The sequence below is a fragment of the Sebastes fasciatus genome, chromosome 2 (assembly GCF_043250625.1).
Source record: "Sebastes fasciatus isolate fSebFas1 chromosome 2, fSebFas1.pri, whole genome shotgun sequence".
Lineage (NCBI taxonomy): Eukaryota > Metazoa > Chordata > Actinopteri > Perciformes > Sebastidae > Sebastes > Sebastes fasciatus.
This window is the reverse complement of record NC_133796.1, coordinates 23228565-23252140: the sequence shown is the minus strand read 5'-3', so window position 1 is coordinate 23252140 and position 23576 is coordinate 23228565. Positions and strand designations below refer to the sequence as shown.

The window sequence follows — 23576 nt, the reverse complement described above, 5'->3', positions numbered from 1 at the left end:
ATAATAAGAAGAGGTATATACAGTATGAGCAGAATAATAAGAGTAAAAATAAAAACTCTACAAGAGAAATTAAAGACAAAGTTACAAGGTAATGTGACATTGGCGTGGTTAATAGCAGCGAGTCAGCAAGTCTATTATGTAAACAGCATACACTAGAATAATATATAATGTGATTTAGTAATGATATTTAGTGTTGTCTGTGTTAATATAGCAACATAATATAAATACAATACAGTATATTATGTATATGTAGTAAACAAAAATAAAAATAAGTCAAAACGTGTGCCAGCCTTAATTTGGGCTATATACCCTTTCAAATTCCAACCAATATTTATGTAGATGACTGTATAATTATGTACTGCATACTTTTTAAAGTGTACTAAATTACCTAATCAACTACAATTGTGGCTGCTGCCATGAGTTATAGTACAGCTGCCTTTGCAGTCTCTAAACTGGCAGCATACTGACTTGTTGTTTGAATCGGAAATTGAGATTGAATTCATTTTCTTTTGTTCATTTCATTTTTGTTACCTGTTGTGAATTTCTAAAGGTCACTTGAAAAAAACTCACAAAATTACAATTATGCAACCACAACATTCCCTACCAAAATGATATGTCTTACTGAGCCAAATGTTTTTTTTATTGAATCCTAACAGAAATGTGATCTGCATATAAATGTTCTTTCATTGTAACTTGGGAGAAAAGTGATTGGAATTGCAATGGTTAAAAGAATCCAACCAGAGATGCCAAATGTGCAGACATCTGCTGTATATCTCCTTGCACTTCTCAATATTAAATTACTATTCTGCTAAGCATGTTCACAGGGCATGGTTATGTCTATAACATATCTGTACCATCCAATCATTCCAAAGACGTACTTTTTATTTTCTCTCATTTTACACAATGTCTGTTAAGCAACACGTATTTATTTTTGTCTCTGTGTTTGAAAACCAACAACGCATGACATTTCACCCATTTGTCTGCTATATGGCAAGTGATAAAAAACAAGGCCATGGCAGTGAGCTTTAAGCACAGGTGACATTCACCTCAAGACTAATAAAGCTGTTGCCTTGTATGGATGTAGGCTTGTAATCGGTGTTACCGGTGTACACGGTGTTCGGGCACACACCGATTACAATACGTACCCACCTCCCCACCGTCGTTTTGCTTTTTTTTTACAGAAATAAAACACATTTAGTTCATTTTCGCATATCAGCACCGTGTTATCAATATATAGTCGGACGACAGACATTACAAACTGAATGTGAAAGTGTAACTTAGAAAAATGATCCTGGCCCACCTGTTTCACAGATGAAAAAAAAGAATAAAGGAACTTAGAAAGAGCCTCTCCTGGCAAAACCTTTTTTTTCCCCAACTGTTCTTAAAGGTCACCTATTATGCAAAATGCACTTTTCCATGTCTTTTAAACATCAATATCTGTCCCCAGTGTGTCTACAGGCCACCATAGTATCATAAAAGACCATCCTCTCTCTTTTTCTCCTCCTCCGTTTGTCCGGAAATGGGTGCAGAAAAAAAATTCGCTTTTTTCCTTGTATTCTGACGTCATTTGAGAATTAGCCATGTAAGGGTTTCCTGGTCGAACCAGAGAGAAACTTCAGTAGCTGACCCCGCCCCACAGCACGTCACTGTCTCTCCTCCTCAACCGAACTTGAGCAAAGTAGCTCCTCCTGTTAGTCTGCAAGAACCAGCAGAACAGGCCTCATGTACTCCCATCATCTAAATATAACATGTTCTTTCACAAAGGCTTTATGTAATTACACTGTTTAAACATGATATTTATATATTATATATATTTGATGTCATGCATGTAGCAGATTACAGGTAGTAAATAGTGACTGTAAGCAACACAACACATTTCTGTTTCACAGTCAAACTTTATTTGAGTTGACAGATGACAATATTAATTATTCACAGCATTTGTAATCATCTCACCTGCAGTTATGTTAACATGGTACAGGAGAAAGTCTTCAGCTCTGGTAAACTATGGTAAGCTAAGCTCCGGTGGTCTGTAGTCATGGTAACACAGAGACAGCTACTACTGTAAATAATATACCATTACTCTGATCTTCCATACATTTATCTTTTAGCAGAAATAATGAACTGACTACTGTTTCACATCTTCTATTTTCCACCCTGATGGTCGCTGTGTTTACACACCGTGTCATAGCGGTAGCATGTAGCTAACCCGTTAGCATGTAGCTACATGCTAACGGGTTAGCTCTGTATCTCCATATAAACAGAGCTAACCCGTTAGCATGTAGCTACATGCTAACGGGTTAGCTCTGTATCTCCCATCTGCCCACAGCTGTCTGCTTTCAGCTATCTGCTCTCCTCTGGGATGATTCTGTCGGTCATTTCTCACAGATGGATCTGTAAAGACAGACGTAAAGCAGAGTGTATGTTTACGGTTTACAGAGTTGATGCATGAGGTAAACACTGAGCTAACTAACAGAGATATAAATAGTATTATTTACCTGAGAGAAACCGTCAGGAAAACCTGGAATCTGGACCGCAGATGTTCATCATGTGTCGCCGATTTCTGATCAGATTCCTCCGGTAACGTGCGCTGGGTGAAGTTTCTGGTTTATAAACTTTAAAGTGGTTTATAAGCTCTATTCTAGCTCCTCTCTCTCCACTCCTCTCTCTCCCTGCTCTCAGGCCGCGAGGGGGGCGGGGAGGGTGACGCTGTGTTGTTGAGGACGTTTGATTGACAGAAAACGCTGACCAATCAGAGCAGAGTGGGAGGAGACAGAGGCTACAGACACAGAAATCAGCACTTTTGGAAATGGGCTGAAACAGAGGTTATAGAGACATGCTGGAATGCATGATCTGATTGTTTTTTTGAAAAAAAAACTTCAGAGACATGGTTTGGAGGTGTCTGAGACCTATAATAACTAGTTTAAATGGAGTATAATATGTGACCTTTAAGTCATAAACAGGAGAGAAAACTATTTTGATCAGACTGGATAACCTGAATTTTTTTCTGTAGGTGTAAGCAGCTACGCAAATAGCTAATGAGTCCAAACACACAACAATACAGTGACTACAATAATTTGCGGTGTAGTTAAGCTCTGATGTTATCATATTTGGTCATAAAAGAGGCTGCAAAGGGCTCATTATTATTAGGCTGCAAAGAGCTCATTATACAACTTCTAAAGGATTGTTCTTGTTTAGAGTAAATAGCTTTAGTAGAATATTTAGTCGACCTTAGCTGCTGAACAGAAATCCTTCCACAGTTCCGTAGCCTGATGGAAAATGACTAAGACTCCTTAACTCTTAAGTGTTGGATGCCTGGCAGTACTACGGTTAGAAGTAGGTAGAAAAATAAAATAAATAAATCTAATGGAACAAAAATTACCTGAACATAAGTGGGACTATTTTTTTTATCCGACAGTTTCTGATGGACTTAAAAAGCAAGGTACGGACAAAATCGATTGATCTGTTCTTCTCTTTGCAGGCCCAATAATTAAGGGTTATTTTGGGCGAGTCAATAAAAATAAATGATCTTGCCCATGAGCTGTTTTTCACCTGAAAATTTTGGGAAGAACATTATGAGGAGACAAGTAAATAACATCCTTGCTAAATACTTTGTCAAAGACAAGATACCCTGTATGGAAGTAATTTGTGATACTGTGAATGCAAAAAAGGAAAGAAAAGAGAATGAGGTAACTTCTACTTTGGGTAGATACCCAATGGAATGCAACCTTTCAAATGCTTACATGATAAATCAACATCCACAAACACACAATTTATAAAGTCCATTCTAGTTGGCTACTTTTTACCCCCTCTAACATACAGAATTGGCTGTTGCTTCACCTATGCTTAAAGCTACACTGTGATTGCTCTACTAGACTAAAGACATAACCTTACAGACATCCCAAAGGAACAGCCTTGCTCTGCTTCGTCCTTAATTGAAAAGATTCCATTGATTTCTATTGATTAGGTGAGGCCATTTGTCTCAAAGCTTTATAGCTAATGAGCAGAGACTTGAGAGACGAGCACAGAAATCAACTCATATTATTCAGTACGGTCTGATTTCATTTTGTTCGCTGCTTTCTCAAAAGTAAAAAAAAAAAAAACATTTATCGCTATTTGCTCATTGAGATGTATTAAAGTGGCACTGACCCTTTTGCCGAATACAACACCCCACTCTGAATAAATAAACAGAGGAGCCATAAAGGATATTATCGCTGTGAATATAATGTCTACTCAGTCAAATAAATATGTTTCACCCCTCCAAATGCAGTAATATAAATTGTGGTTCAATGTGTACTGTAGTTCCAGCCTCCTCTTAACACTTTGAATAATAATAATAAAAAAAAAACAATCATTGTATTTTTATTTACACTTGATTAAGTCGGGGGGTCTCAAAACAAACTGTTCCAAGTCCCCATCCAAACTCAGCAGCTTGTGTACAGGATGGCTGGGATTTATCTTAGAAAACAACAGCAAGAGGCACAAACATCGCAAAAGAATAAGGAAGTTTCAAGGGGATATAAATGAATATTTAATAAGAAAAACTGAGTGAATGCTGTTTCATACTGTGTACTTTTCAATGTTTAATGCTGATCCAGATGCTGCTGCTCTTAAGTGAGATGAAACATGATACTACATGGCTGAGTTAATAAGACGACATGCCTACATGCACGTATGCATAAGCGTATACGCTCACTGACATGCAGCAGCAGTAGCGACTGGGTTCAATGGCTCAAGCGACCAGTAGTCATGCTGCTACACAACGTCCACTGGGACGGGAGAAAACACAACTAAGAGAATGGACTCAAACCATGAGAAAGGTTTGATTTAGTCAAATGTTTCATGCCTTTCTCTGCAAATCTAAAATGCATTACCCATGAGCAGTAACAAACCAGGCGGCCGGCATGCTGCAGAGCAGCAGTGCTTTTGTGCGCCTCCCCATATGATGAGAGGTGTGTTTCATGATTACTGTAAAATAAAATAGTGTGTGTGTGTGTGTGTGTGTGTGAACGTGTGCAAGGCTCTGGGTCATTACCCTAACAGAGAAGTACAATTGTCTGCTGGTGGACATCCTTCCTTTGTCCTCTCCAGAGAACACCTGCTTGAGTGTCTGTCTACCTGTTTGCCATTTAGATTGCCTCCATTATTCAACAGCTTGATGGTAGGGAACAAGGGTGTACTGGTGTGTAGGGGGGGTGGGGGGGTCTTGTGCGCCTTGAGAGGAGCAGCATAGAGTTGTGACAGGTAGATAACACCTGGATGAATAATTCAAATTGGCATAAGCTAGCTGAGTCAGTGACAAGACAAGAAATAAAACACAAGACATGTGAATAAATCATCAGAGAAGGGACTAATAGAACACGCACAGGAGAGGACAAGACTGATAACATCTCATGCTACCTCCTGCTCTAGCTTTAATCATTCCAACAACCTTGTACATGAATATTCCACATCTTGCCAGCCATACTAATGTGCGAGGATGTAACTGTACGGTGTCTTATCATGTAGCATTACCACCGGGAATAGTCAAAATAGCCCGCCGAAATCCAAAACAGCATGGCAGCCTTGGGGACTCTGATTGAGTAAGGACTGCTGACTGTGCAACTTATATGTTAGAGAGGCCGTACTAAAGCTGTTAAAAAGGGGGAAAGACGTGAAATGTGAGACACTAATCATGTAGTCTATTCAGATAGAGTAAGGCATTATTTCAATACTGTTGTTCATCATTTCTCCATATAAATGTTTTATGACTAAATTCACAGGTATATCATATTATGTTCATAGTTCACATGTTTGACTGCTTGAATATTACTCAATGGATAAATCATGAGTTGTACTTTTTAGCACATAGTTATAAATACTAGTAAAAAAAAATAGCATTGATGTTGAGATAATGCTGTGATAATCGTAAGCTTGGATATCGAGAAACCGGTTCCAAAATTCAGATTCCAAAGGAATCATTAAGAAATTTAAATTTTGATTCTGCTTATCGGTTCCTAAACAACTAGGAAACAAGTCTGGGTAAGGCTGTGCGCCATTGACTGCAGGTTTTCTCCTCTGGTCTCTGCACACAGTACGTACACACTACAGCAGCATCGCTACATTTCTAGTCATCATTGTCAACCCAGTTGTATGTTTTTCTCCAAGACACAATGAATGTTCTTTTGCGTTTCAACTCGTATGTTGTTTATATTGACCACCATTTCATCTAGGAAGTAGGCTAAACAAGCCTCCCTGTGTCTGTCTTCATGCAGCGGAGTGGTAGATGTAGCAACGTCGCTCGTGAAGCAATGTCTTGAAAATTATTTGAATGAAATGTTATTGTTTTTTTTATTTTTTAGAGCATTGAACCAATCAGGCAACTGGCTGATTATATATCGGCCTACTGGCTGCTAGATATTTTGGGTCTGGTGTCATTTCAGCAGATTTCAGTGTTACAGTTACAGTGAATGAAAAAAGAAATAACAGATTATTATTGAATCGTAAAACAGCAACCAAAATAAACTGTATGAAATTAATTTACCGGTTCCATAACCGTTATGAAGTGAATTCTGAATACGAATGAATATGAATTGTGTAGTTTCTTCTATGAAATAAGCAAGTGACCTGTTTTGACCCCCCTCAAAGAATTGTAATCAAGAATCATTAAGAACGGAAATCGATAAGCCGAATCAGAAACGTTAAATTCCAAACGATACCCTAGATAATTGTACTATTATTTTGTTCCATATTTCAACCAGCACATTTAAATAACACATCGGGGATGGTATTGGCCAAGGAAACGTTTAAATACATGAGGCATTGAAAATAAATCAGCATTCCAGTTCATTTAGCTTTAATAAGACCTCCACCCACGCTTAAAACAGCAGAGGAATTTGGATCAAATCAAACTAATAAGTGATGACTTCTGTCATGCATATCTCACCATCCATTCAATGAAAGTGGTAAGAAAACAGATTGTTTGCTAACAGTAGCCTAGAGCGTTGGCACAAGCACTCACCCACTTGCCTCCATCTTTGTCATGCAATTCCTCCTCAATGTAGACAGATAGCCAATTATTCTCAAGCAGAGATGCATGCATGCACGCACGCACACAAGCACAACACAAAAACAGAAACGCATTCACATGGCTTTTCCTTGCTCAACTGAGAAACCCTGCCATCTCCTCCCCTAGCACCACACGGAAAATGTAAGCCAATGATCCGCAGTGAGCCAGAAAGTCGGGAGACGGAAGAGAAAGTGAAGTGGAAAAAAAGATACATGAAACAACAAAAAGTGCAGCAGTCAAGCAGATGAACATTAAATAAATTAAGTAAATAAAAAATGTAGTGGGAGTCTGACCTGTTCTTTGTGAACCAAAAGTGAGAGCAACTCTGGAGAGTAATTCTGGTTTTGCGTATTGTTTCTCATCAGCCCGCACCCAGAAACAGCCCTCTGACATTTCCTGGGGACGAATCTGTAAACAAACATCCATAGTTCAGCACATTTAGATAACAAATGGTTTACTATTTTTCAGATTATAGAGGCTACAGATGGAAATGTCAATATGAATACAGCACATCATTTGAATCATGTATTTGTCGCATATTAAAGAGAACGTATGATGCTCATTTTCAGGTGCATACTTGTATTTTGGGTTTCTACTAGAACATGTTTATCACACTATAGTCCTGCCACTTTCCAAAGTAAATACATGTTACAACAATTTACCTCCTGACAATTAATATTTGGAGTTACATTTACATTCTTGTAAACCTGCAGCACAATACCTGTTCTAAAAAATAAGATTGCATACTATGGCACCAAGTCCAATGATTTTTTTTGGCAATTCGTTGCCAGTAACCATGTTCCAGATAATCCTGAACAGCAGCTGACAGTAAAGTAGAAGGCAAACTTCATGTTTTTATTTCTATGTATCAAGTTATTGTCTTCATCAGGACAGTATGGTAGAAAACACACACACACATACACATACACACAGAGCTACACTGCACATCCCCTTCGGTGACAAAAAAATGGAAAATAAGATGGCTTTGAAACCCTTAAAAATAGTACCGAAACCAACCAGGTTGTATAAGTAAAAGAATACAGCTGGGCCCGCTCAAAATCCCTGAGCCGCTCCAAACGTGCTGAAGGCCGGCATCCAGCAAACTTTGAGAGAAAGAATCTCTGAACTCAGTAAGATCTGGCAAAAGCTGCCATGCTCCTTTACCGCCGACAAGTGGGGGTGAAATGTGACCATCCCGCTGCCTGCTGAGAGAGACAGATCGGCTCAATCCGGGCTGCCATGTGGGACCGAGCGCGCCCGAGAACACTTGAGGATGCCAGAGGGCTCCAAACGGCTGCCCCTACTCTCCAGCGCAAGTCCTCCCCTGACCATTAGAATCGACAGGGGGAAATTTACATTTTCCTGTGGTAGTGGGTGCAATCACTCTACTTCATCTCCGAACCCGACCCCGGCCCGAAGCCAACACCAATCGCTTTAAGCTCTCTCTGACACACGCTCTCTCTGATACTCGCAAAAACACACACACAAAGAGGCATGTACGCACAAGGATACAATGTGTGTAAATGCACCTGAATAAAAAGCATATTTTTAATATTTATAATATAGTCAATATACAATAACAGAGAGAAGTTAAATGAGCCTGAGTCCAAACCCAGAGTATAAAAAAAAATGGCCCAAGGCTGGCCCGCCTCAGTGCCTCGTTGGGTCCCGACAGGTTTTGCAGATCTCTACTTCATCTTTTGCACCAATTCATGTATTTAAAAGGCATATTTTTGGAACCTCTTGAGGCTTATAAATTAGCATTACATATTTTGGTATCTTTTAATACATTTATGCTACAACTTGGTGCACCAAAGTCAGGCTAAAATACTTGTGAATATTCCCAGTGGAGTCAGGTGAATCTTGGCACTAATGTATCTGCTATGTGTGTCAAGCTGACAACGGTTTGCTAACACAGTACCTTTAAGAAAGTGAAAAGGCAACAGTATGTCAAGGCTTTGCTGCTGCTAGGTTGTTTGGGCATCTTCCTGTCTGTCAAAAATAGTTTTGTCACAGAGCTCTAATCATTAAAATGTTTAGTCACTACTCTCTAAAACTGGCTGGGCCACTCAGCAAAAGCTGAAAGTTTGAAGTCTTATTACTGAAGAAGTTTCCGAACAGCTTTGTCCCAAACATAACCAGATGCGGGGGTCCCATACAGCTGTGCCACAAGACAGGTCCTCCTCATGTCACTTTGAAATTTCAAGCATATGGTTTAGTTTGCTGAACATCTGTACCGATGTACATCTGAGATTGAATTATTAATCAAACCACAAACTAATATCACTTGTGGTGTGAACTAATATTGTTCTGCAGAGAACAACATCTGTAGAGGTACCACTAAGGCTGCTCTGACAACAGCATCTGATCATCTGTTATTTTCAATTATTACTTGCTTGGCACAGAGATAGGAAGTTGTTGTTTAATTCGTAGAGAAACATCTGTACTGTTCAGGTGCTGCCAATGAACATCAGGAACAAAAGCACAAAGAGTAGAGAAAAGGGCCACTATAAATACCCGGCCTAAATTTTCAGTTTCTTGTCCCAAACTTCTTGTTAACCATAATCCAGCACAGTGGGAAAACATGTCTAATATCTCTCTTTATACTGTAGATCACTCGATACAGAAATATGTAATGCTACCTGTTGTCAGTTAGAAGATACATCTCTAAAATGTACTGCAATCCAGGATATTGAAATAGCCAAGGAATAAATACATTTGTGAAACTTTAAGTTTTCAATTTTGTTCACTTCGTCAGTGAGGTGTTGATTTGACTCCATAGTATTTTTTAAGGTTTTGGTTAGTTGTATATCAGACTGCATTGTCTGAGACTGGGGGTAGGTAAATATTAGAAACACCTTGCAGTATTACCTTGGACCAGTTGAGGCGCTTCATGGCGGTCTCAGGCTTGAAATCCTTCTTAGGCCTGAGGCCATAAGGCAGCGCTTGTTGGGTGGGGGAGCCTAGACTACCCCCAAACCCTAGAGGGGGTGGAGGGGGGGCACCAAATGGAGGAGGCACTCCAGGTGGGGGAGGTGGGATAGGACAACCAGGTAAAGGAGGTGGAGGAGGTGGAGGAGGGGGCGCTGGCATCCCAGGCGGTGGAGGAGGCGGTGGAGGCCCAGATGGGAATGCTGAGGAAGCGGACGCCTGTCCGACCTGGGCAGAGGACAGAGCCACAGGTACAGCTCCAAACTGGAAAGGCAGGAAGAAAAATAAATGTATGAGAGGACATAGACATAAAATACAAAAATAATGGCAATTTTATTCACAGCTGAAGTTTTTCTCTCTCCAAACTTTGAACAATTATTACATCAAAAATGCAAATGGTAGCCTCAATTTAAAGAAATGGCCTTGTAACAACAACATTGCCAATTAAATGCCCAGAAAGAAGAAGCACTATTGACTTGCCCTGCAGCTAGGCACTTAAATACAGGGCTGACGTTATATTTCACTATCATCACCAAATCCCACTTTATTATACTGACACATACTGTAGCTTAAGGCTCCAGAGAACTCCCCTGACATCCAAAACTATTAAAAACACATTATGGAGCCATACTGTTGCACTGGTGATGATACTTTCTAAAATAAAGTAATTCTTGATTTTGATCTCTTCTGGGAATTTATTCATAATAAAAAGATGATACAACGTCAGCATTATGTTTTTTTACTCCCCAACTGCTTTGCTGAAGCTCAGTGACCAACAAATAACACTATGATTGTAATGTGTTTATGTGAACTGTACCTCAAAAACCACACAACTAAGCAAATGCAGTATCAACTCTTTCATATTCCTTTGGGCAGTAGTGCGAAACCCCCATTATAACTTTAATCTAATTCTTGAATTAAATAACAAATAATCTCGCCTTTACCTTAAATATATATTTTTTTACAGTAATAATGAAACTAAACAGGTTTAAATCTTTTTTAATCAGTTAGAAGGTCATATATTTGGCAGTAGCTGTGATTTTTTTAGCTTGGTTCCAGCGAATATTACTCGATAACAGAATACTTCGCTGGTTAATAGTAGTGGATTTTTCGCAGAATGTGGAGCAGTGCCCAAGAAAACCTTCCTAAATAAATACAATAAATGGTGAATTCACATTTCAAGGGAAAAAAATGATTGAAACTGGAGAAAAATGGAAGCAGACGACAAAATACAGCATCTGCCAAGTGTGTAGCACATTATTTTTTCCTCTCTAATACCACGGTGCTACGGATAACAGAAGCGTGTTCTGTCAACCATCCAGCAGAGGCCAAATGCTCATAAACGATCCAGATTCTATCCAGGACCTACCCACAATCATTTGAGTTTTTTTCCAAAGCTAAAAATCAAATGTTATAACTGGGGCTACAAAGTTTTGTAAATTGTATCATACAGAGCAAATGGCTTATTGATCCGTGCACCAGTTTTAGATTAAAGACGCACAGTAAAGGTCAGCCCTGGGCCTTTACTCTGCCACTGCCTCCAGAGGGAAGAACTCCTTTGCTGAATTAACAAGTGTGCGAGTGCGTGTGTGTGTGTGTGTTGAAGAGAGTTAGACTGACACAGACACAGACAGACAAAGACAGCGAGACAATGTGTGTGTGTGTGCGTGTGTGTGTGTTTGTGCGTGCGTGTGTGTGTGTGTATGTACCCACATTGGCTAAATGTACCAGCGTCATTTGAACCAAGGTACTATTTGAGTATTCATTCTGTGTTTGCTCACTCAAATTGAAAAATTATCGGGAAAATAAAAAGGAAGTTCTCCTCTCCTCTCTGAGCGTGTAGTTATCTTGCAGTGCCAGGGCTTGGGAGCAACTCTCTGGAGTGTTGGGGGAGGGGGTTGAAGAGAAGCCCAGTCGTGAGGTTGAAGAGGGTTGTCAGAATAAATTGCTTTTGGAACAATTTCCTCTTATGGGATAAAGATCAGAGATTCAGAAACGGCCAACATGGAGGACTGGTCAGTGTTCTCATTAGACTTAGTGTCAGCTAGCCCATAGAGCCTCCATGTCAACCCTAACGGCAGGCTCCAGCGGTTAAAACTCCCACCCCCATCCTGCACCCCAAAATAACGAGAACATCTCACAAAAAAGTTCTAAGCTAGATTTAGGGGGGGTTTGTTGAGTGATCAAATCAAGTGTTTTCTTACATCTCTCACCCCCTAAAGAATTAACACAAAACATTAAAAACAGACGTCATTTACCTGGGACCTGAAGGCCTGCAGCTCTGCTTGGAGTTCAGTTATTTTTTCATCACACTTAACCAGCTGAGCTTGTGCCTCCTGTCTGCTTAGAAACTCGTCGTCAAACTAAAAAGGGAAACGCATCCAAATTACACACAAGCACACGCCGATATTAAATTAATGTAACATAAGCAGTATTTGTTAAAACTGTTAAAGTCTAATGGTGTAATTATCTTATATAATCAACATTCATTTCACCTTGATTACCTTCATTTACTGATTGAATTTCAACCTTTTGTCAAACACCCATTCATTAATAAATCCTTTTAAGTGCCATACACACATGCCAATCAGTGAGTCCATCCTTCTAATCAGGATCTACAACCTGCTGCTACACTGACTTAAATTAATCACAGCAGGCAATCCATTTGACCTCACACATTTCACAAGCATGTGTGTCTGACTGTGTGTGTGTGTGTGTGTGTGTGTCTGTGTTACGACAAAGAAAAGAAAAGAAATACTGTGTTTTGCTAAAACTGCGTTGTACAGTAAAGCTACATTTATGAACATAAAAAGATAAACCTTAATAAAGCGACACATTAAAAAGTATACAAGGAACATCATTTATGTACAGTTATATGGGGAGAACAAGTTTTACTATATCACTGATCTCAATTTGAAAAATTAGGAACAAATACTCTTTACCCTGGATTCCTTGATTGTACTATTATCAGTCTTATTAATATTTTATAGCAAGATGTCATATCCTGTAATGCTCACTTTCAAAAGACCTCTTTTCCTGTTTTTGGAAAAGAATCAGAGAACATTTTAAAGCAAATGTTCTGCTAAGTGATGAATGTTACTGCTATGATCTTGCATTATTATTTCTATAATAAAAGCCCACAGGAACTGTCATGGCCATGTTTGCTTCACAGTGTTAATGCTTTGTTCTAATCTAAACAGGTGTTATTTTATAGAACAAATTAGAATAAATGTCTTTGTGTGCTTTGTTTTGGCCAGGTGGTGTAGTGGATAATGTAGTAGGATGAAAATCTATGTTGTTTTTTTGTCAATACTTGCCTTCTGTGCCAGTTCTGAAGCTCTTTGTTCATACTCATCAGATCGAGCTTTATCGACACACACCTCTGAAAACAAAAAAAGCAGAATGAAAATCAGTTATGTTTTATTGAAATACTTAATGTAAATTAACCGCAAGAAGCGTGTGACTTGCCTAAGAGGTGGCTGAAGTCCACATCCAGGCGCTTGCGGTAACTGAAGTCTGGGTCAGTGCCACTACGGTGGAGCACGATTTGAGACACACACTCCTCAATGATCCTAAAGTACTGGGGCCTGAGAATCAGGATGAGTGAGACAAGAGAAAAAGACAAGAAGAAAAAACATACAACATTTGATTTGATTTAATTTCATTCTTTTAATCTGTTATGTGTATGCATTTGTACAAGAGCTGTTATCTGGACAGATTCAGGTGTGACCACTGAGCTGTCTGCAGGAGAAGCAGGGTCAGTGAGAATGTATAAGGGAAATGTGACAACAACTTCTATAGGTATAACTGTGAAATCAGTCAGCCATTGCTAACAGATATCAAAGATTCTAAACATAACAGGAGGCGACGCCTGGAAGCTGCTTAACATCCTGCTGGAGCCATCTCTTTATAGATGTACCTTTTTTTTCATATGGGTCGTCTATGTTGTATTTTCATTATGTTGTTACTCTGTACACACCACATCTATTGCACGTCTGTTCGTTCTGAGAGGACCTACTTACCATCCTGATGTGTTAGCGAGTCAAATCAAAGCCTGATGTTCATACAACAGGTGCAATTTTCAACCAGCTGACACAGAGCATCACAATACGTGTTACATGCTCAAACAACAACATCACTAACGTTGTTTACATGAGAATCGGGACTATCGAAAATTCTTACCCATCTTCCTCTAACACCACATGACAACACCCAACACACTCCCAGCCATTTAGAAAGAAATGGGTGGACACAACCATTATAGGGAAGGGAAATGGCCAGCAAAATAAAAGAGAAAGATTTGACAAAACAAGAATGATGGGGCTGAACAGAGGACAGAAGGGGAACAGAGACTGTGTTCCCAGTGAACACATATACAGAATGTATTTCATAAAAAATATGGCAAATAAAACATTTATTACTTGCTGTTTTTTTTTTTTTCAGGATGTAACCTTGCATTGATGATAAATGAAAAGGCTGGCTGTCTTGATTATTGGCACTATAATACAGCCAAAATGATGTTACATAAGTTAATGGTCTTTTTGTTTCTTTAGGACTACTAAAACTTAATAATGTTCATTTATACACCACTTACACCTTAACATGAGAACCGTTTGATGGTACTGAACAACGGGGGAATACTAACCTATTACCAGGTGCTGAGTAATTGCGGTTAAATTGTTTCAAATGGCTCAGTTGAACGCATTGATCACAGAATAACCAAGGGCATAATAAGACAATAAGAGAAAGGAGATATTATAATGCAACAACAGATGACATGCAAGGCTGGGAGCCACACTGCTATTGCAAGTTAAAGGAAAAGTGTCTGTTTGATCTGCTCATTATCTTACAACAATGCCGCTGAGAGTCAAAATCCCTTCTACAGCAAATCATTAACTCGTACTTTGAGACTTACAAACAGTGATAAAATTAGGGACACTGCCTACCGCCTCTTCCTAAAAAATTACACTGGATCTGATAGTATGAGTACCATGATGTCTAGGATTTTGAAGGTTAGCTCAACAATGGAATCATTGTCTGAATTGAGATGAAAATATTGACAATCTAATGGAATAAAGCATGTTACCAGTCAAGCTGCTGGTGCTCTTTTCATTATTCTGGGATTCTTGGACCTCTGTGTAAAAGGGCGCTATATATTTTTGACATCAAGAATACCAAGAATTAAATACCCAAAGATCACTACACCAGTCAGTCATTAAAATGATCACATTCAGATATGACGCCTTATGTGCCAGTGGTGAAAATTAATTATATCAGAAGGGAACTGCCTGAGGAAAACTTGCAAATGTATTCTAAAAGAAATACTTGAAGCCAACTAAAAGAGAGCCTGAAGAGCTACACTATATGGTATGAGGATGAAGGGGGAAATATGCATCTATACCATTAAACTATGCATTTTTACAATAATCACATTTTTAATAATGACTAATGTATACAGTGTTTACAAGAATGTGTTCTAGTGATTTTCCCTTAGGATCATATGCTTATGAAGAAAAAATGAAAATAGAAAAACAAAAGTTTTGGCCAACCTAAGTCTCAATATTAGTATGCGAATGTAAAAGATGTTGTTGTAAATGCATAAATGTTTTTCTAAGTGTATCTATTTAACCATCTCTGCACTGAAGCACTGAACACTATTGGCAACCTCAGTCCAAAACAAATGTTGCTTGTATGACGATTGTAACAATCATTTTGATTATCAATACGTTGATGATCTTTTGATCAATTTAATAATCGCTTAGGCCATAAAATGTGAGAGTGGCCATCACAATTTCAAAAGCCCATTTTGATCAGACTTTTAAACCCTGTTTAGTTGCTTAACTTGTATACTTGGACAAGATCAACATAGTTCAGATTTATGCTTTCAAGAGAAAAGGCTTTTAGGATGAGAACTTACAGGTGTGTTTGACGTCCGTAACGCAACCTTGGACAGCTGCTAACGTTACCCTAAACTCTGATAGCATCCACAACCGGCTTCCACACAGTGGGAAAATACTAGCGGTTAGAGAGTGGTAGGGCTGGGCAATATGGAGAAAATCAAATATCATAATATTTTTTGACCAAATACCTCAATATCAATATCAATATCGCGACGATATTGCAGGGTTGACTGTTGGTGCTTTCACAAAATATGAACACAACATTTTTGATAAATAATGATCAGTAACGTGGATATAATGATTGAGTGAGTAAAGGCAAATAATAGAACAGCTTGTTTGGTAAGAACATAAAAAAAACATCACTTTACTGTAATGCAGCCTTAAAACCAGGAGAAGACAATACTTATGCCATATTACGATATGACAATATGTAGTCTTTTATCACGATATTGATATATTATCGATATATTGCCCAGCCATAAAAAAAGCTTTTCTTTTCTTTTTTTTAAATGTAACCTATAATCCCACAAATTATGAAATGCTTCTCGGCCTTTGGAAGTGTCTCTGCGTTAGGTTACTATTGTAGGCAGTTGGTCGTTTGCTCGCTGGACATGCTAACGTTAGCCATTTAGCTTACATTAGAGTAGACAAAAACACAGTATAATTCATTCCTTAACCTTTTTGCGCATGTATTTTTGGTTTTGAACAGGCAAAAAACACTCTCTAAAGTCTCTATAGTGTATACGGAGTATTGCTCTTAATCGAGCATGTGGAGGAGAAAACCCCAAATTGACAGGCCTGCCATGCCTAGGGTCAATTGACTAATTGTTTCAGCAATATATTCCAGTGTCAGACAATACAGTTGAATATTGAATCATTGTCCAATAAAGCATAAATCATATAAAGTATAACTGTTACCGTTACTGTAATCTGTGTGGTCCAGCTGTTTGTCTGCCAAAAGATGAAAAAGAAGACTGTATAGTCTAGACATGCCATGGTCAGTGAGAACTGAACACGGGAGGGTAGTGTGTCTTTTTGTGTACAGTAATAGTCTTATGCAGTTATTAATGCTTACAAAACAGATGGCAGCAATGCTGGCAGTCATAACACTAACGTTAACATTTCATAATAATTTCACATGAAGAAAACTAATCAGACCGGAGCCAGAACGGAGCGCCAGACACTTCAGGTGTTGTTTTTAGGGTGGGAGAAAAACTCCAGGTGATGCATTTCATATTCTTCAGATTAGAGCTCCATCTTTTGATCAAGCCAAGGTTTAACCCACACCCAGCTGTGAGAGAACCAACATAAAATAAGCCTTTGAAAAGCACCATTAATAGGAGATGAGAAATACTGCTGCTGTAGATTGACTGGAGATAAAAGGGACATCATTCTCTTTGTTAGCCAATGTCATTGAGAGGGTTTAAGGCGTGAGACCTCAACAAAACATAAGCTCTCACCAGTGTACATCATTACCAGTGTTCAAAAGCCCTGCTTGTGTGTGCACTTGGCTGAGATGAGAGATTAAAATGCTGTACGTCAGTCATCATTATTATCAACCAGACCATAAGCTATATTACTGTATACTTCTGACCAGAGAATAAAGATAATAATAGAGCTAATAAATAGTGCTGATTAAAAACAAATAAAAAGCACAGAAAGTCACAGACATACAGGGAGACACAGAGTAATTGACGGAAGACAATGAAAAGAAAAAAACTGCATGCTTCATTACACTTTTTAGATAATTCATGTTCTGTGTGTAGCGTGTGTGCTGCTGATTTTTACCTGACCAAGTAGTCATTGCGTATAAGCATCAGGTGCTGCAGTATAGAGAGGAAATAGGGCTCTGCACTGCTGTCCTTCACCAAGCTCTGCACAATACTGAACACATCCCCCACATCAGTGCAGCGAGTCAAGGACTTTTACATAAACCGCAACACTGCATTTTCACATAAAAACATTAGAAGCTACTGAAATAAAAAAAAGAAATGAAAGATTTCTTTTTTTAGGAATAACTGACCATAGCTGGATACATGAATGTTTCAAATGTACTGAATGAGAACATAGTGTTACATGCTTCTGTTTGTAATCATGACAAGGATATTCAAGCTCGCCCCTGATTTCTTCCAGCCTATGAGAGAACTCTATCATGTCCTCTTCTTTGTGCTCCTCAAACACCTTTAGCTGAATGTCAAGGGCCTCGTTCCTGATGGCTGTCAGGTGCTACAGATGGATTAAGATAGAGAAAGAAGAAAAGTTAAAACAAATTAAAAGAGATTAAGAATTAAGCAAAATAAAAGGCTTGAGACCTTCTGTGACATTAGCACTAAAAGGGAAGCATCAAGCTCAAGGAGCTCATTCTAAACGCTATCACTCATCGTGCTAAAACAGGTGCGGGGACCAGCTCCTCGCTTTAATTTATTTGTTTCCTTGGCAGCTACAGCAACAATTTTTACAACAGATAAACATGTTAGGTAGATGGTATAAAAGCCACTAGGAAGATTATTAGCCAAGGCACTAGAAACTTTATTGGTTTCTGGGCGCTGGCACAGACAGAGGACGTGCAAACTCTCCTGTGTTTCATAAATTATTTGCTGGAGCAAATCTACAATATTTCACTGAAGTGGACAACTCATTTAAATATTAATACAAGGTGAGTGTGTGTGTGTGTGTGTGTGTGTGTGTGTGTGTGTGTGTGTGTGTGTGTGTGTGTGTGTGTGTGTGTGTTGTGGTTATGTTGTGCTTACCGGCAATATCTCTTTCAGGCCACAGCGCATAAATTCATTTCTGATGTGCAGCCTGAAGTCCAGCTCATCAGGGGATGTCACTAGTGCATTGATGAGCTGCATGCATGCCACCTGCAACATGAAGGGTACACAGAACAAAGAGACAGAGGGGGGGGGGAGTGAGAGAGGGAACCAGAGAAAGAGACGACGGACTTCTTCTTCCAGAAGTTGATGAAAAGCATGCCGGCATGCATTCTAAATGAGTTATGTCCCTTGGAAGCAGAGGACCATAACTAATGCATGTCTATTTTCTCCAGTCACCAACTAAGGGGGCTGATTTTAATATTAATGCAACAACTGCAGACCCATACACACACAACTAACTAACAGTCAATTTAAGGGCAAACTCGCTCTTTTGGAAGCTGTTTTTCACTCCTCTATGAGTTTGGTTTACTGCACAGGGACCGCCGCATCCTGTGACTCTTCAACCAGCCGGGCAAACACAGACAGAAAAATCAATTATTGATCGGCAAAGGAATCCACTCATGTGTGAAAAGAGGGTATGGCAATGCTAGAGCCAAGGAAGGATATTCAGATGCGACCAAGTTCGTGGCCAATCTGATAGCACACTCTTATTTTTGTCATATTCCTCAAACCTGTCTTCAAAGTAAGATTCCATTATTATAATACAGACAGGTAGTATTACCAAGTGTAACAAAAGCTTTGTTTGACATGTGACTGGGGTGCAATGGCCGTCAAGAAAACAATACCATTGTTATATTTAACAATTATTTGAAGTAAAATTTGAAAGTAAAATCAATATGAAGAGTTGAAAGTACTTAATCGATAGCAAGAGACAAAGGGGAGCAAGAAAGATCACTGCGATGCTTTACATCATTTTTCATGAGTAAAACATCACACTATAGATGCTATAATAGTATTTGAAGTCTATAATTTGATTCCAGCTTATCACACATTTAATGATTCATATCTGTGTATTCAACTATCTACATTAGCCTCAGCTTTGTATTCAGAATAATGCATAGTTCAATTACAAATATGTAAAGACACCCAGTTGTTAAGAGAAAATGTAGGCATCTTTGACTTTGGCGGTCTATTTACACTTATTGTCTCAATGCAAGCTTTCCCTAAGCCAAAGGCTGCCAGGGGAGACTGAGTATAAATGTAGTCAAGTAGGACAGACAGCCTTTGGCCACACAGTATCATGGTTAGAATAACAGTATCCGTGCTTTAATAATGCATGGGGTTAAAAAGGAAACTGTGCTGTGTATTAGAAAGTGGAAAAGTAATAACAAAGCATCAATTCCTTGCCTCACTATTTTCCTAATACTACTGCTTCCACCCTCGTACAGTAGAGTGTCCCTACAGTGTTGCACCTGTCAAACGTGGTTGCAGCAAACTGAAAGCAAATGCTACGGATAAGGCTACAGGGGGCAAAAAAGGTAGCATCATTTAATTAAGTTTAACATTGTTAAAGCTTCAGTAGGCAACAATTTTTTGGCATCACTGGGAAAAAAATCCATAATAACCTTTCAGCATATTGTAATTCAAGTGTTCTGAGAGATAACTAGACTTCTGCACCACCTCATGGCTGTTTTCAGGCTTTAAAAAATCTAGATTTAGGCCAATCACAGTTCAAAGAGAGAGCGTTCCTATTGGCTGTGCTTCGGTCATGTGAGTGGTGCTTGGTATTCTCTCAAGTAATCTCAACTTTCATGTACTACTGTGTGTGCGCGCGCGTGTGTGTGTTAGGTATTGGATGAATGATCACTCTCTTCACATCCCTCAGCTACCAATTAAAAATGCAGACAACATACTTTAATTATGAATTACATTATTGTGAGACATACCGATGCCGTCCCCGTTTAAAGGAGCCCATATGCAATATCTCAAGTGTATGTATCAGCAGGGAGATGATACATGAAAAAATGATGTCCACAAAGAGAGGGATTAGTGCATAAAATGATGAAATGGGCAATGTACATGGACAGGTAAAAATGTGTCAAACCATAAAGTGGATTAGGAGGGATTCAGAGTTTACAATTTATTCATTTTGGAACGTGGGAAAGGGAAAGCTTCTCTATGTATAGATTAGAGAAATCTGTGGTTTTATTGTTTTTTGTTTGTGTTTTCTGTTGTGGTATTTTTTATTGTTTTCTTAGCTGTTAGTTGTAATTCCTGGTTCTACCGTACTTAAAGTAGAGTTTGTTTTACAGCTCATTACTAGATGCCCCTGTAACTAAAAGGCTAACAGTATCATTAGTAAAGGTTATTAGATATGGCAACTGCAAATCACGGCAGATCTTTATCTTAATTGAGCAACTAACGCCATTACAAAATGATTAAGTTCATTACTGCAAACTGTAAAATCAGATTAAAAGGTTCTCGACAATTAACCTTAACTAAGACACTTAACCAATTGGCTCCTAGAAGTAAATAATACGAGAGCGCAAAAATTTGACAAATACAGGGAATATATAGGTATAATATATATATAATATATATCAGTGTTTGTGACTGAATCTGTGATTAACACACAGTTTTGGCTTAAAACAAGAGTATAACTAAAAATGTCTTCGTAAAAAAAGACTTGATCAGACCAAAGAATGTGTAAGAGACCTCTGAGCACAGAGTGGTTTCGGTATGTTAAAATGGTAAACTTCCCACAGCCAGTCCGTATTTCATTTCAGAGAAATCTGAGCGAAGCGACAAGGTGTCAGCGGCTGTACAGTACACTTACCTGTAATTGAACCGAACGATCTCGTAGTCCCTGCACAATGGGACTGAACCTCTCGATGGCTCGCCATTCCCCTGCTGTGGTGATGGCTTCAAGGACCTTTTCCAAACTGAATGAGAACATGAAATGCATGAGCGAACAATTGGGGGGGGGGGGGGGAATGAAGACATACATTCATTTAAAAGGGATTTTGACCATGAGCTCTCTCCTATTCCACTGCATCCAAGGTTCCTTTATTGTCAATTTGACATGAGTGGATGGGCTTTTCCAAGGGATTTCATCACCTTCACTGTAGAACATGACTTAAGACTTGAGTAGACTTGTGATGATCATTAAAATGGATAATTAATTCAGTAATTAATGAACTCTGCAATAGAAATAGTCCACCAGTGCCTACTGTGGTATTTTTGCTTATTGTGATGTCATTACTTGGAGTATCTTCAAATGCTTCATGACCCTAAAATCTGAACAACCTAAGCTCAAAGGTTATGTAGGCCAATAAACCATAGAAATTGATAAAAAAATATTGAAATTGTGTCATTAAATTTAAAACATACAAAAATCTGACACGTTTAAATTGTTAACATACAATATAGTGGCACCAGTTTTGTGATACGTTCGTTTGAGTGACACTGGCACTCACAAAATACAGGCCAGATATTGAACTCTGAGACATTGTGGCACTTTTGCCAATTGTTGGCTGTTTTATGCTTTACCTTTTATACTGTATGCCCTGCAAAACCCTTTGACTTTAATTGATAATAATAAAGGCCTAAAAGCATATCATCTTTCAACATTACAAAAGCAGTGAGAGAATGAATGAAGCCAGAACATACGTGTTCTCTTCGCCCACGATGCAGATGGCTGACAGCAGCTTTACCACGTCAGTCATCATGGCAGACTGGGTGGGATCAATGGCTCTTGCCAGTAATGCAAGACTTTTCTCCTCCCCGAGGATTCGATCCAAGCCATACTGCAGTAAACACGAACACAAAACATGGTTAGCCAGATATGCTGCAATTCTCCCCATTTGCAACAACAATAACACAATATCCTGAGAAACAGTAAAATCATATATTACCTTAAGAACACAGGATTCATTCAAATTCAATACATTTACGTGCACTCCAAATTAAGTATGATTGATCAAATGTTTGATCAAAGTACAACTCAAGGTTAACAGTAATTTTAGCTCCATCTACTGTATAATGCAATGCCATTCAGAGGTCTGGCACAGCACAGTTTACTGTGCGGTTGAACTTGGCCACCAGAAAATGTGATTAAATGCCAAGGTAATAATTAAACTGATTTAGAATAATTGTGTGTGGGTTTTACCATATGCAGTATACTAAAGCCAACAAAGAGAAAAACAATCTTGCAATAACACTATCATTACAAATACCAATATTGTATTGTCAATACAGTGCTAGCATGTGATAACATCATTGTACAATGAAGAACAGTTTCAACTATAATTACTGCTGAACAAGGAAAATTGAGGTTCATTTATTTTTTGTGGTTAATTTGTACAAAGAAAATCAATTCAACAATGTTGGATTGTGTTTGAAAATGAAATGTTTAGGACAAATAATGCATTACATTTAATTCACTGTTTGTATAGCACTGAACGGGGCCTTTCTTTCACCCCGGGAAGGAACCAAAAAAAAGTGATGTTTTTTTCTCTCTTTTGAAAAAAAATTACAAAGTGCTTTTGTAGACCTTGTAGTAACACCAGGCATTACTGAGCACTCAGATCATATTTTCTGTTTGCCTGTTTGATGTGGGCTTTCTACATTTGAAGAGGCAGTCGGCCAATCAAGTTATGTGGTATTCAGATTTTGTCCTTGTATTTGAATATTGCTATGTACAAATGGATACATCGTTTGCCTACTTTGTAAGAAATATTATAGTTTTGTTGATTTTTCTGTCACATTTCTGCCATGGTATATTTCCCTATCTTTAGCTTTGCTTCACGCATTAACTGTTTATTGATGGCTTTACAAAACGGACTTCATGACAAGAAAGAGACTGTGGTTCCCTGAATTTCCAGAATCAAAAGAAAGATGAACTGTCAGTATTCTGTCAATGCTCAAAAAAGTAGTTGACACTGCTGGAGCAGGTTTGTCTATTCAAACACACATGTCGGATGTATATTTTTTTTAAATGTTTGAGCAGTTGTCTCTATACTTTGGAAAACCTAGCAGATCAGCTAA

The 23576-nt window shown here is 38.6% G+C and overlaps 1 protein-coding gene across 3 annotated transcripts in view; it reads right to left on the bottom strand.

The window, feature by feature from the left end:
- LOC141755240 (protein diaphanous homolog 3-like) overlaps nucleotides 1–23576 on the bottom strand; it is a 196502-nt gene that overhangs the window by 135106 nt on the left and 37820 nt on the right. For all 3 annotated transcript variants that reach the window (XM_074614644.1, XM_074614646.1, XM_074614645.1), the window contains 10 exons: nucleotides 22200–22336; nucleotides 21367–21472; nucleotides 18627–18737; nucleotides 17984–18102; nucleotides 17665–17781; nucleotides 13445–13563; nucleotides 13294–13358; nucleotides 12235–12339; nucleotides 9917–10240; nucleotides 7339–7453 (listed from right to left, as the gene is read on the bottom strand). In XM_074614644.1, coding sequence (XP_074470745.1) covers nucleotides 7339–7453; nucleotides 9917–10240; nucleotides 12235–12339; nucleotides 13294–13358; nucleotides 13445–13563; nucleotides 17665–17781; nucleotides 17984–18102; nucleotides 18627–18737; nucleotides 21367–21472; nucleotides 22200–22336 — 1318 coding nt within the window. The remainder of the gene's footprint in view (nucleotides 1–7338; nucleotides 7454–9916; nucleotides 10241–12234; nucleotides 12340–13293; nucleotides 13359–13444; nucleotides 13564–17664; nucleotides 17782–17983; nucleotides 18103–18626; nucleotides 18738–21366; nucleotides 21473–22199; nucleotides 22337–23576) is intronic.